At 38.7% G+C, this 15,487-nt stretch overlaps 1 protein-coding gene and 1 long non-coding RNA gene across 6 annotated transcripts; one reads left to right on the top strand and one right to left on the bottom strand.

The window, feature by feature from the left end:
* Window positions 1-7,691: 7,691 nt before the first annotated feature.
* On the bottom strand, window positions 7,692-9,043 carry LOC132797593 (restin homolog). Its single transcript, XM_060809353.1, has 2 exons — window positions 8,951-9,043; window positions 7,692-8,895 (listed from the first exon to the last, which is right to left on the bottom strand). The coding sequence occupies exon 2, from the start codon at window positions 8,761-8,763 to the stop codon at window positions 7,909-7,911; it is 855 nt and encodes a 284-aa protein (XP_060665336.1). The 5' UTR covers window positions 8,764-8,895; window positions 8,951-9,043; the 3' UTR covers window positions 7,692-7,908.
* Window positions 9,044-12,647: 3,604 nt separating this feature from the next.
* Window positions 12,648-14,910, top strand: LOC132797556 (uncharacterized). 5 transcript variants are annotated; one of them, XR_009633708.1, is made up of 3 exons: window positions 12,648-12,863; window positions 12,962-13,028; window positions 13,128-14,498. It is a non-coding gene; the product is annotated as an uncharacterized LOC132797556 (long non-coding RNA). The 5 variants fall into 5 exon arrangements; XR_009633711.1 differs by lacking the exon at window positions 12,648-12,863 and adding an exon at window positions 14,516-14,910 and having other exon boundaries at window positions 12,907-13,028; window positions 13,128-13,537; XR_009633709.1 differs by lacking the exon at window positions 12,648-12,863 and adding an exon at window positions 14,516-14,910 and having other exon boundaries at window positions 12,907-13,028; window positions 13,128-14,360.
* Window positions 14,911-15,487: the final 577 nt, after the last annotated feature.

The raw sequence follows: 15,487 nt of genomic DNA, 5'->3' as shown, positions 1-15,487 counted from the left end.
AAAACAATTTCGCCAAGAATAGACTGTTGTAAATATATATTTGAAGATTATATCCAGTGCACAATTAGATTAAATTAATATTCTGATCACAAGCAGTATTAAATAAGTGTTTTATATTTTCTCATATAAAAAATTAGATTTTGGTGATTATTATTGTCTCTGGATTATTTGTAAACATGCGGCATATTCGTTATATATTTTGTAAATACATCTAATCTAAAGTAACAAGGTGCTATAGTGTACGAAAGACTAGTGTGCTTAAATATAAAACTCTTATGACCAACATACATATGTAGAATTGTGCGCGAGAACATCAAATACACAATTATTATTCTATTCTCCACTTTTGAATTTTTTTAAATTCTCGATTGTATTGTATAGTTAACATAGTGCTTTCATTTTTACACTAGAATACAAACTTTTTATTTTTTTTTATGCTAGTAGAACTGAGAATTATGTTCAGCGACAAAGCAACACTGTTCATTTTTTATACTCCCTACCCGTAGGGTAGAAGGGTATTATAACTTTGTACCGGCAGGAAATGTATGTAACAGTTAGAAGGAGGCATCTCAGACCCTATAAAGTATATATATTTGTCGGAGAGTAAGTAATGCAGATTCGGCACATTGTCACTGCGCAGTTGTGAGTGCGTGTCGGCATATTGACACTGCGTTGTTGTGAGTTTGCATGTTAGATTGCATTATTCTTTATTTGCGCTTTGTTGGTTGTCCGCATTTTGTCGCTTTGCCAAGTACAGTTATTGCGGGGCGACAGCGGAGAGACGCTTCGCGATAATGAATATCGCTTCGCGATAATGAATAAACAGACTTCGGTAGAACAGACTCCAACATATTCTTAATCGGCATCAACAGCCGAGACGATCTAGCCATGTCCGTCTGTCAGTATAAAACACTGGATCTCAGAGACTATAAGAGATAGAGCTATAATTTCGACAGCATTTGTTATGTTTGCACGCAGATCAAGTTTGTTTCAAATTTTTGCCACGCCCACTTCCGCCTCCGCAATTCAATAAATACGAATAACAAGCGTAATTTTAAAGCTCGAGCTGCGAATTTTAAATATACAATAACAACTATAGTAATTGTGATTCCTGAAAATTTGGTTGCGATCAGATAAAAATTGTGGAAGTTATTAAAGAAATACTTTTGTATGAGCAAAAACGCCTACTTACTAGGGGTCTTAGTTGCTTTGGCTGACAATCTGGTATATTGTGCCGTCTGTGGTATATTTTGAATGTGGTACAATATCGATATACCAAATATACAATTTGGTATATTTTTAGTATTTTTATATATTATTAAGAAAAATACCGCAATATTTTGCTTTTATTAAAAACGGGTAGCGAATATCTCACAGTCGAGCACACTCGACTGTAAATTTCTTACTTGTTTTTTATTTTATTTGTTTATAAATTGACAATGTCACAAAAACTAATAAGCTTTACAAAATTTTTCCGCCTAGAGGGTGTATCCTCGTTACACCCGAGCAACGAATAATAATCGAATTATAAAAAAACAGTCACTAAGTGCGCGATCGATCTAAAGTAGACGAAAGAAGAATGTCCAAGAACATTAAGTTCATACGGCGCCCAGCCCGGCGCCCAGCTTTTCAAGAAGACAACATGTTAGCCAGTCGAAAGCACAGTTTTGAACCACGTCCCTTAAATTAGCTGTTAAGAATTATCGCAAAAAATCCATTAAATTAGCTGGTCGAAATGTTTTGGTTCGATGGACGACAAGTTCTATAAGATGTTTTCACAGAACACTTTTTATTTCCAGAAAGAGTTCATGTAGAATGAAGAATTAGATATAAGGAATTCAAATGGAAATTAACAAAATGAGAAAATTAAAATCATATGCTTTGACTAAGAAATTACAAAAAATTTTATTTTATCCATACTTAGTTGTTGTCAATGTTGGATCCACTACACTCCATATATATATACATACATGACGAGGATTCATCATCCAAGTCTTTTACCGGACTTTCGGCGAAACGTTTTTTGGCGCGTGGCATGTTGATTGAATTTCACAACTATACTGACTTTTTAATTCATATCGATCCCTTTTCAATTCCTTCTCACCGTCTAATACACACGCACAGTGTGGTGAGCTATGACGAACACTATCTGTCTCACTCATGCCCACGGCCAAACTACGTTGACAGAATTATGTATCTGCTTCGCACGAAAGAAAGGGGAACCACAAAGAAATAAAACAAATGTGTACCTACACATAATCGTTATAATTTGAATGTTTAAATTAATCTGCGACACGGCCTTCCTGACCTATCTCACGTCCTCGTGAGTTTACAATATAGAGGTTTTTCAAAATATTCTCTTATTATTATTATTATTATTTTCCTTTAAATACAAATTCAAATTCAAGCAGGTTTCGCAAAAATACATTTTTTTCTTCTTAAATCAAAATTGAACAAATTATTTCTTACTCTTATACAACGTTTGACATGAGATCCAGATTACCACCAACTTAAATCCAAACAATTAAAATTATTCAGCCTTTTCTTTCTTAAGGCGATCATATTCTTCATTTCATTTACAAAAATCATGCCAACAACTAGCACACAGTCATTAACGAAATAAACTGGCCAGTAAATAAACAAGTTAATTTAGCCCACAGCTTATATCCAGACAAACCGGCCATCACAAATAGCTCGCAGTTTAGTTTATAAGCCGGCCCAATAACAGACGTCCGATCATTACCAAAATTTCAGTATTAATGCAGCAAATGGCGAACCACATAACTCTGGCGCTCACCTCTACAGAAAGTCATGAAACATGGAACTGATCCGGGGGTTTACAATGTCTTTATTCTATTTCAAGATCACAGCCCTCACCGGCTTGATCTGTGGCATCTTCATCACTGGTTTCATCATTCAGTTCTGTGATTTCTTCATCATCACACTCATCATCCAACTTTGTGGTAATCCCCTTCTCAGGCATACGTCTCAAAAATTCGTGAGAATATTTATATGTTCTATTATTAGTTAGTGCCTTAAGTTTATACCGATCTCCTTCCAATATTTCGGTTACTAAAAACGGTCCTCTAAACCTAGGGTCTAATTTCGTCTGATGACGCTCTTCGTTCTTAAGCAAAACGTGATCACCAATTTTATGTCTTATAATAGTAGCCTTATCTTTATCAAATCTAGCCTTATCGTAATTGGCATTCTTTTCCATGTTTTGCTTAGCCATTTTTCTAACTTTATCAATATCAACATCGTTCTTATTTTCAACAACAAGTAATAGACCAAACGGCCTTGCTTCTTTGCCAATAAGTAGTTCTAAAGGGCTAACCTTAGTCGCATAAGGCATCTTGCCATGACCCCTGACCCTGACCCTCTACTTGGCCATTGGCCCGACTAGCACCCGTGGCGATCAGATGCAAATCTATCTTTTGAACAGAACAGAAATCATAGAATGCTGATTTAAGAAAGGACAATATTTTGAAGTTGAAAGAAAATCCTGCTTAGACTAGTGCTTGTAGAGTAATTTGTAGCCTGTCGAAAGCTTCCTCCTTTGTGCGTGCAACTATCATTACATCGTCCATGTAAACGATGGCATATGTATGATTCAGATCACCTAGGGCACGATTAATGGCTCTTTGGAATACAGAAGGCGCATTTTTAAGCCCAAAAGGCATAGCCAAGTATTCATACTGCCTTTCTGGGGTTTCAAATGCGTTCAATAGAGCTTGTATGTATTGGGATCTGATGGAAACCACTCGCCATATCAATGCACGTGAAAAACCTAGCACCACTCAACCTAGCTATCTGGTCAGATATAAGTGGCAACGGGTACTTGTCGGAAACAGTATTGGCATTAAGCTCACGATAATCAACACACAGACGGTCTGTACCATTTTTCTTACGGACAAGTAACATCGGACTCGCGAAAGGAGAGGCGCTGTATCTTATTGTGTTTGCTTCCAACAGCTCTTGAATGGAATGTCTAACCTTTCCTTTTTCTTTTCTTATTTTGATCAATCAAGCGAATCTCTAACTGTCCCGTCGTCACGCGGCTGTACACACCCCTGTAACATTGAGAGCAGTTTATCTTTATCCTGTCCATGTAAATCGGTATCGACACCAGCCAGGTCAGGATGGCATTCGGAGACTACGACAGGTAATACAGACTTTTCGTTAAACATAGTAAGCGCGCTTGATGTAATTGTCACGTCGATGCTCTGGCTCAAAATTTCCCGACCAATCAGAGCGTCGTATTTGATATGATTGTCTAAAACTACGTGAAATAAGATTTCGAAAGAACGCTCACAAATTAAAACATTCGCTAATATCTGTAAAGTGCTGCAAACAGAGTTGCCACCTATACCCCTCAATGTCACTACGTTGTTTATTCTAGTGCCGGATAATATCAGTGATGCAGTCTCTTTGATGAGTGAACATTCGGCTCCGGAGTCGAAGTAAAATTGGAACGACTCACCAAACTGCAGCAACGATCCTAAGGGCTCAAGTACCGTGCATATGTTTACATCTTTGATGGTATTGCTCTTGATCGGCGGACGCTCCTGACGATCCGGGCACACAGTAGATACATGTCCAGCTTTTCCACATTTATAACAGATCACGGATGATCGATCTTTTGCTCCAGATTGTTGATTACGGGGCTGCTGACGCTGAATTGCCTCTTTATTAAAGCGGCATTCCGCCTTCTTGTGTCCGGGTTTGCCACAATTATAACACGTGATGTGAGACATAGTCCTGACTCTTTTTCCTTGGGGTGCTGATAAGTAGTCACTCGAATGCTGGTTCTGTCTAGCGTCGATCGAAAAGGCTTTGAGTTCCTGATGCAGCTCGTTTCTGGTTTTGATATCCGTCGTAAAAACTAAACGGCGCAATCGTTTGTCTATCCCAGCTGCATGTGCCAACGTAACGGATACTGCAATCTGCTCGTAACGGATACTGCAATCTGCACCATTCTGCTTCCATACAGCGACAAGCACTCTCCTAAGTTTGGGCATGCATTTAACAAATTCATAATTGCGGCCAAAGTCTCCGATCCAGAAAAATATTGCAAAAATAATTCTCGGAACTGCGTCCATGTAATGCCAGGAAAACATGTCTGCGAGAGCCAGTGAGATGCGGTGCCTTCCAGTGATTTGCTGAGGGACATTACAAGAGCGCTGCCCGCTAGCTGGTTTTCAGACAGGATGTAGTCGACCGTTCAACACCAGGAGAGAGCGTCTGATCCTGCACGATCAGGATCAGGACTTTGGCAGAACAATGTTTTTGGCATTTTTTGGCTCATTTTGAGAGCACTGCACTTGTTTTATAAGCTCAACGAAATTACGATTTTGCATCTCCAAAATTGACAAAAGATTTGCATCATTGGCTGGAGGCGGAGGTAATCCCTCTTCTGATGACAAAGATTCATCATCCAAGTCTTTTACCGGACTTTCAGCGAAACGTTTTTTTGGCGCGTGGCATGTTGATTGAATTTCACAACTAGACTGACTTTTTAATTCATGTCGATCCCTTTTCAATTCCTTCTCACCCTCTAATACACACGCACAGTGTGGTGAGACATATATATGATATATATATGTATACGTGGATCTACGCGTTTGTTTCTACACTTATTCCTTCATACACGACACTTACACACATATACTCCGTATATATTACATATCCATTCCATATATTACACATACATTATATATATATAACTATATTGTCCAACATATTCAACATATATTACACATACATTCTATATATATATATATTATCCAACACATATTCAACATATATTACGAAATACATTCCATATATTACATATCCGAACATTTTCATATATGTATATGAACAGCAGCAACTTGTGATCAAACGAGTTTAAAAAAAGATTCAAATTGCTGTTTGTGTTTTATTTAACATTTTGTGTTTTTCCAACAGCGATATTTCCGTCTGTTTTTTTGTGTCGGCCTTGTTCACTATCCTGTGACAGCCGAAGTTCCTTCGGGGTCCAAATCAGTTAAGGAAAAGGCCACTCCTGCCACTTAATTCCGAGTTAAAGTTGATCTTCCGTCGCCATCTGCTTCTTCGTCGGCAAAGACTCCGTCGTTGCCTAAACCTCCAACTGCTGCACGTAGTCAGGCAACTACCCGTTCCGTCCAGGCTAAACTTAGCAAAATCCGTGCGATGGCTCTCAGCAACTTCGTCAGCGTCTCTGACAAACTGGTGCACTTCAAGAGTCGGGTCAGAGGGCCTGCAGCCGAAGATGACAATGTACACACGTACGAGATCCGTCGTGACCGGCTGCAAGTCCTCTGGGACAATGTCGAGGTCGCTTATGCCACGTGGCTGATGCACTGCATCGAGACGACGACAACGAAGGCATAGAGGGGGATTACTTGCGGTGGCCGACCTTCCGTGATCTTTTCACGGCCATCTACGTCAACAATCCAAGGTTGACTTCGGTTGAGAAACTTTTCCATCTCAATTCAAAAACCGCAGATGAGGCCAATGAGATCGTAGCCAAATTTCCGCTGACGAACGATGGTTTCGCGTCGGCTTGGAGTGCTCTCTGCGAGCGGTTCGAAAGCATACGCATGTTGATAACGAGCCAATTAAAAATACTCTTCAACCTGTCCACGGTTTCGCAAGAGTCGGGGGCAGCGATTAAGGAGCTGCATGGCACGATTCAGCGTTGCTTGACCGCTCTTGAGCACTCAGACATTTCAGTCTCTAGTCCTTTCGCCGACTGCATCCTGGTCTTTCTTTGCTCATCCAAGCTCCCCAAACTTACACTCTCATTATGGGAGCAATCATTGGTGGACAAGTCCAAGATTCCCGCATGGCAGGACATGAGCACGTTCCTCAACGAGCGTTATCGTACACTCGAGGCTGTTGAGGACATGAGGCAGAACTCTACCGCTGGAACCGACTCGATCTTGAACTCCAGCAAGGCCTCGTTCCCGCTCGCCGTCCCCCCAACGAACGACCTCACCTCTACCCGAGGGCGTTTCCAACTTCGCTCACATCCTTGATCGACCCGTGCACTGCAACCAGCGCATCCTTGGGAACAACCTATCGGCTTTCAGTCACCCGCGTTGGTACGGAGGGCTTATGCACGGCGATCATCCGTTACCGGACATCCGACTTCCGTCGAAAGGTGCTGCTGCAAGTTGATCCCCAACTTTGCCGCCGTGTGACCTTGTCACACGCGCAGTCACACTGATCTAGTTTCTCCTCATGTTGGTCACCCTGCTCACTTTTAGTGTTTTTTTTTTTCCTATATGTGTAGGGGGGCGTCTTCAGAATAATAATAACAGTTTAACTTTGGAATTGTAGCAGATTTGTAAACTTTACAAATGATTTTTATTGAACTTGAAAAAACACTTGTTGTGCCGGTCAGCAAATAGTAGAACATATGTTGTTAGGAAAAAAGCACTAAAAGTGGGCAGGGTGACCAACATGAGGATAAACTAGATCAGTATGACTGTATACTAACTTTGTCACTATCGATATCAATCGATCGCGACCACACTGTCAGCTGTTTTGAGTGGTCACACCTGCCATCATCTGGCATCAACACTATATAACATATGTTCTTCATTCTCTGACCGGCACAACAAGTGTATTTTCAAGTGCAATAAAAGTAATTGTAAAAAGTGAAAGTGTTGATTTATTTATTTAACAAAGTAGAGTAATTTATTGATAGAAAATATAAAAGTGATGAAGTAATGATAAATTTAACAGATTAATGATCAACACGATTAGAGGACAACTGTTCCTGTCAACGCCGACACACCAACTCCCTTCTCGTCGATCTTGCTTTCGTGATCAGTGCTCCCATATCCTTTCACTAAGCTCGCGTTGCCACTCGTTACCAGCAACCAGTAGTGCCATACTTCACATTCGGCCATCCTGATAAGCATCGTCTGTCCCAGACGACAAACAATCATCGTTGTACCCGACGTACTGCCACAGCTTCATATTGTCAGAACTTGTGTTAGTAATATTGGGCCCCTCTGTCTGTGCAGCTTTTCTGATTTCAAAACGCCCATTGCGTTTCACTTCTATTACCTCATATGGACCAAGGTAATTATTTTGTAATTTCTTTCCAGCAAAGAATTGTGTCCGCTTCACAGCAACAAAGTCACCTTCTTTGTAATCATACACCTGTTTACGCTTTTTGTCGTACTGCTTTTGTTGCATAGTTTCCTGCAATTCACCATTCGACTGATTCAGCTGACGCAGTTGCTCTGCTACCTCGACAGCAGTGCCTTGGAAATTCTGATCGGTTTGTTGCAACTCCTGCAGTTGCCCCTGCAATTGCTTGCTGCTGCTCTTCTCCAACTTAAGTGCGCTGTGCGTTTGCTCCAGCTCCTGCTTCATGCCGTGCAGCTTCTCAATAAGTCTTCCGGCATTCATGTCCGCCTCCATCTCGAACAACTCAAAGCTTTGCATCGTTTCGTTCTTCTCTGCCTGCAACACTTCCAGCACTGTCGAAAGCTCCGCATTTTTGGCCGATAAATTGGCATTGGCCACCCGAATGGCCTCGACTAGCGTCTTCAAGTCGGCGATCTTTTGTTCATTTTCTCGTGCCAACTGCTCCTTGTGCTGCAGCTCCGTGTTTGTGATCTCCAGTCGCTCTTGCAGCTCCTTCATGGCCACCTCGTTGTCGCGGCTCTGTTGCTGCTGTTCCAGTTGCAACTTGGCTAAGTCTTTTTGCAACTTTTGCTCACGATTTTGCGCCTCGCTCATGTTTGCATTACTCGTTTGAAGCTGTTGACGCGCCGACTGTAGCTCACGCTCCAGCTGCAAGCGTTGCTTGCTGCTCGGATTACCACGTACGCTGCTCCACTCCTGCTTCAGCGACTCAATGCTCGGTTTGTTCTGCAGGAGAGCATTTATATCAACTTTTGTTTCAACGATATTATAAATACTCAACTGATTAAGGTCGGCGTGATCCTCCTGAGCTGAAGACGAAGAAAAGGTAAATTCATTCCCATTCAGGTCAAAATGAAACTTTGACACAAAATCGTATCCAACCGGCGCATCAAATTCAATTTTGCTGTCTGGTACCACAACGAACTTTTGAATCGACTGAACATCGTCTACAGTTACGGCTTCTTCGAATTCACCCAATGGAATTGTACTGACTTTTCTCATACCACGCAGGACAGATGTACATTTATTGAGCTCCACTGCAGGCAAGCGTTTATAAACAGAGTATTTCACAATAGATACATCGGCTCCTGTATCAACCAGGCATGGTACCTCAACGTTGTTTAGTTTTATAATTTTTAGTCGCTTATCTGCTTTAACAACTTGAACGGCTTTTATAGCGTTAGGACAATCTTCTTGACACTTGAAGCACTTCGTTTTAGCTACGCAGTCTTTACGCACATGATCGACTGAACCACAATTAAAGCAACGAGATTGGTTTTTAGAGTTGTCGCTGTTCTGGTTACGCTTTCTTTATTATCGTCTTTTTGGTTTCCAACATCTTTTACACACTCATAGTATGTACGGTTGCAAAACTTTTGAGGAACTAAAAGAAAAATCGCAGTATTTAAACTCTTTTGCAATATTTAAGCCATTTACTATGTAGCGAATAATTGACTTTGTTTCAACGTTACCCAAGGCAGCAATTTTTCTCATCTGCAGCACATATTCTTGGAAACTTTCAACATCTTGTTTCTTCCTTTCATTCAATTTTGTATGTATCTCTGCACTTTCGTATTCTCTTTTGAACTCCTTTAACAACTTGCTTTTTAGTTCTCCGTAATTACATACAAATTCAGATTCAAGGAACAACAGATCCGTTTTTGTCATTTTCGATCGCGCATTTACGTATTTTTGTTTCTCGTTTAACCAGTATGCGTCTGCGTTTAGCTCGAAGTTATTAAACCAATATTCCACTGGCCTGACTCTCCATCAAAATCTGGTACAACTTTAGAAAAACCTTCTACCGACACTTTTGGCTCTTGCCGGTCTATCTCATCGGCTTGAATTTTTAAGTTTAATAATTGAATTATTTGTTGCAAATTCACTTGATTTTGTTCAATCATCTGCTCCATTTTCTCTAGTTCAATTTCACTTTTTTTCTTTGTGCTATTGCTTGCAACTTCTAATAATTCTTTTTTCTTCTTTTTTCTTCTTTCTTCACTCTGTTTGTTGCGCTATTTCTCGCAAGTTCCACCGATTTGATTTTTACTTCTTCTGTCTTCACTGTTTCTCTGCTTCGCAGCATATATGTCTGTCCTCTTTCAACTTTAGCTTTTTCTATTGCAGCGGTTTTCTCATTGTTCACATGCACACACACATTCATCGCGACTCGACAATATGTACACTCGATTTGGTTTTCAACGCCGTTTCAACACAATTAATTCTAATACCGAACTTCAGGCGGTTGAGCCCCCAAATGCAACAAAGTAGAGTAATTTATTGATAGAAAATATAAAAGTGATGAAGTAATGATAAATTAAACAGATTAATGATCAACACGATTAGAGGACAACTGTTACTGTCAACGCCGACACACCAACTCCCTTCTCGACGATCTTGCTTTCGTGATCAGTGCTCCTATATCCTTTCACTAAGCTGGCAAAAAATATGCGTGGAAACATAACAAATGCTGTTGTTTCCTGCCGGCACAAAGTTATAATACCCTTCTACCCTATGGGTATCGGGTATAAATATACCATTGAGAATATAAAAAAATATTTCCTTATTAACTTCTACAATTTTTATCTGAATCATACAAAATTTAAAATTACGCTTGCTGAGATCTAGATGTTCATACGGTCGGACGGACGGACAGATAGACAGACGATCATGGCTATATAGTCTCGTCCATGATACAATAATACAAGGTAGACTCGTCGGAAAAGCTGTCCGCTATCTATACCATACATAAGTGCGAGTGAAACGACTGCGCCTAGTGTGTGCGAAAGAATCGACAGTAGAGCTTTGTGATTAACCCTTAAATGGTGCATAGGGTTTAATTGTTCCACTATATTAAGAAAAGGTTGAAATGTTTTTTATAATTTAATTTTTTATAGTTTAGAAGTTGACAGTAATCGTTGTTTTTATTTTTGATTACTAATTTTTTTGTTCAGGTTCTTAATATATTTATATAATATAATTGCAATCTGACATTTTTGCCTCCGCATACAACCTTTCCCTTCAACAAGCACGAGCGCACTGAACGATACCGGACTGAAACCGAACGAAAAGGCACACGACGAAACTACCTTGTATTATTGTATCATGGTCTCGTCCATGACATGATACAATTATACAAGGTAGTCTCGTCGGAAAAGCACAACCTCCATAATCATATCAATGAGTGCGAGTGAAAGAGTCTCAGCACAGCAGTGTGAGCGAGACGACAATGAAATGCGCATTAACCCATAGACGATGATATTAATATTTACATATTTTGAAGCTGATATTAATGTCTCCTTGACATATTTTTAAAATGTAAATTGTTTATGAACAATATTAATAATATATATGAGAATTCTCTAATTCTCGAAATGTTCTAATTCTATCCGTGTCTACGGCATACATTGCAAAATGTCATTTTGCACAAGGGTTAATTGCAGAAAAAATTGGTCCACACATGATACAATAATACAAGGTAGTCTCGTCGGAAAAGCTGCCCGTTATCTATACCATACATAAGTGCGAGTGAAACGACTGCGCCTAGTGAGTGCGAAAGAATTGACAGTAGAGCTTTGTGATTAACCCTTCAATGGCGCATAGGGTTTAATTGTTCCACTATATAAAAGAGTTGAAATGTTTTTATAATTTAATTATTTACAGTTTAGAAGTTGACAGTAATCGTTATTTTTTTTTGATTACTAATTATTTTGTTCAGGTTCTTAATTCTATCATAAAGTTCAAATATATATATAATGTAATTGCAATCCGACATTTTGCCTTGCACAAGGGTTAATATTTAGAGAAAAATCGTCCGCATACAACCTTTCCCTTCAACAAGCACGAGCGCACTGACGATAGCGGCTCGAAGCCGAACGTTAAGGCAGTGCCTTAAAGGCACGCGACGAGACTACCTTGTATAATTGTATCATGGGTCCACAGACAACCTCTTGCGTCGAAAAACCAACGCGCACTGACGAAAGCTTTCATGGACGAGACCATGATACAATTATACAAGGTAGTCCCGTCGGCAAATGCTGTCCGTTATCTATACCATACATAAATGCGAGCGGAACGACTCCGCCTACTGAGTGCGAAAAGAATCGACAGTAGAGATTTGGGATTAACCCTTAAAACCCTTAAAAGAGTTGAAATGTTTTTATAATTTAATTTTTATAGTTTAGAAGTTGACAGTAATCGTTGTTTTTGTTTTATTACTAATTTTTTGTTCAGGTTCTTCATTCTATCATAAAGTTCATACATATATAATATAATTGCAATCTCACATTTTTGTCTTGCACAAGGGTTAATATTAGGGTTGTTGATAATATATCAAAATATCAATATATCGATATTTTTTTCTAAAAATGATATATTTATATCGTGATATTTTTTTTGCCCAAATATCGAAATCACGATTTTTTTTTTTGATATTTTTTGATATTTTTTTCTTGGTCACTCTAAATTCAAAGCGTCGATTGAAACTTTCAATTTAAACTTAAATTAAATTTGAAATTTGACAGAAGAATAAAGATAAAAATGATTGTTAAATCAAATTACACAAACATAACAGGCGGCACCGCGATGTGCATTCATTGTGAGAAAACAATTAAAACCAGCAGTAATTCATCGAATTTGTCGTCCCACTTGCGCAATAAGCATAGCGAAATTTTTCAAAATGCGCGCAAAAAAAGGTATGTGTGTATAGCATATGTGTGTATGAGTATGTGTGAAAATCGAAGTTTAACACGTGGTTTACAATATATGTATATTCATTTGTTTTAATTTTTAGCTGTCAGTGAACTTGGAAAGAGTACTTACAATATCTGAATCCTTCAAGAGTGCTGAAGCCTTTAAAGGTAAGTGTCTTTAAAACCGCTTATCCTTTAAGCCAAAATAAAACGAAGAAAAGAGCAAGTGGGGTTCATTACTTTAACTTACTATAATTTTCGTTTTAGAAAATGGAAATAAGACAAAGGAGATTAATGAAGCAATTGTGTACATGATCTGTAAGGACAACGTGCGAGTCCGCTGTGTAGAAAAAGAGGGCCTCAAGAGACTTCTCAAAAAGTGTGTGCCGCATTTTAAAATGCCTTGCAGATCCACGGGAAGTATATGAAAATGTAATATATTTTGATACCCTTCATAAGTATATATTCTTTTTTAGATAACAACAATGGTTGAAGAGAAGTACTACCAGTGCGTTGGAGCTGTGTTGAAAATGCTAAGCAATGCAAATGACGTTGCGTTTACCTGCGATGCCGTAACCATACCGAACTCGAGTCGTTCGTTCCTTACCATCACTGCGCATTTTATTGAAAAGGATTCACTAAATTCAATCTGCCTTGCATCGTCAAGAATGAATCAAGTATGTTGATATATAATTTTTTCTATTTTAAATTTGTTTTGTTGTGAATTGTGTGTCGCTTTTGTCTGGTCCTCTGTCAATAAGTTATTTGTTATTTATTCTTTAAATTTAAGTAATATTTTCCGATTTCAATTTAGTCGCATACCAGTGATTATGTAAACACTTTGTTGGAAGAGGCGTGCGCCGAATTTAATATAGATAAAATGAAGTGGACAACTCACGACAGACAGCGCAAGCAATATGAAGTGCGCTGCCAAACTGTTTCTTGGATTAAACAAACATGTGTCGTGTTTCGCCCACAGCATAAACCTTATAGTATGTTCATTTTCTAGTATCAAAAATGTTGACACCAGATGGAACTCTTGCCTGGACATGATGGAGTCCTTTTTAGGCTTAGCCAACAAGGTGGCTTTTATTTTGCTACACAAATCAGAACGTGTCAAAGGACTCCCCGAAATGCTCAATGTGTCAGAGCTAACGATATGTCGAGACTTATGTAGTCTCCTTCAACCTTTTAAAAAAAGCAACAGAGCAAATAAGTGGCGAAAATTACGTAACTGTAAGTTTAGTAATACCACATATTTCAATGTTAGCAGCTAAAATTAAAACATTGGAAATGGAGACGAAGGAAGACAAACGAGCCAAGGAGGCGCTCATCAGAATTTCTGAAAGGAGGTTTCAGGCGTTGCAGACTAATGCAATTTTGGTTAAATCAACTTTTTTAGACCCTAGGTTTAAAAAAATGTATTTGGCGCCTTTAGCGGTAAAGGATGCCATTGCTGAAATTACACTTCAAATCAATAAGTTTACTCTTAAGGAAAGGGTATGTCATCAAGTTAAAGTTTTGTTAAGTTGAATAACTAATTGACTAATCAGTAAAACTAATAGGCTTAATATTATAACATTTAAAATTTTGCTAATTATAATAAAAACACATACTTGAATATATAATAAATAAATTATTTAAATTTTGTACAGATTTCCGATGTCACAAAACCGGAAGACTTTTTTTGACGATTTCATGAGCGCACACAATCACTCAATCACAAAAGAATTGAGCGGTGTGTCGGAGCAAAATAAGGAGCTGAAACTATACTTTAGATTGCCCCAAGCTGCGCGGGAATGTAACCCGCTGGAGGTGTGGAAATCCCATAGGGCGACCATGCCGGGTCTTTACAAGATGGCCATGCGACATCTTATCACTCCAGGTAGCTCGGTGCCTTCAGAGCGGTTGGCATCCGCAATAAAATGTGTAGCTTGCGATGCTAGGAGCCGAATGACGGACATACACGTAAAGCAAAGAGTGTTTTTAAAATCTTTAAATTCTGCCAATTGGGCTTGATGTTACATTTAGATACATATAAGACATAAGACATGTATGTATATATATATTGATTAAAAATATAATTAAAAAATGTAAGTTTGTAAAACTTGTTTTCTTTTTATTATCCAGGAAAAAACATTTTTATTAAAAAAAAAATCAAAAATATCAAATATATCGATATTTTTCGGTGATATTTAGAAATATTATTATCATATTATTTGATAAAAAAAATATCATCGATACGATATTTTTTAAAATTTTCGACAACCCTAGTTAATATTTAGGGAAAAAACCGTCCACATACAACCTATCCCTTCAACAAGCGCGAGCGCACTGAACGTTAACGGACTGAAACCGAACGAAAAGGCGCACGACGGGACTACCTTGTGTTATTGTATCATGGTCTCGTCCATGACATGATACAATTATACAAGGTAGTCTCGTCGGAAAAGCACAACCTCCATAATCATATCAATGAGTGCGAGTGAAAGAGTCTCAGCACAGCAGTGTGAGCGAGACGACAATGAAATGCGCATTAACCCATAGACGATGATATTAATATTTACATATTTTGAAGCTGATATTAATGTCTCCTTGACATATTTTTAAAATGTAAATTGTTTATG

This window comes from Drosophila nasuta, unplaced genomic scaffold (assembly GCF_023558535.2).
Source record: "Drosophila nasuta strain 15112-1781.00 unplaced genomic scaffold, ASM2355853v1 ctg14_pilon, whole genome shotgun sequence".
NCBI classification, from domain to species: Eukaryota; Metazoa; Arthropoda; class Insecta; order Diptera; family Drosophilidae; genus Drosophila; species Drosophila nasuta.
The sequence above is the reverse complement of the archived record's forward strand: the minus strand, read 5'-3'. Positions and strand labels throughout refer to the sequence as shown.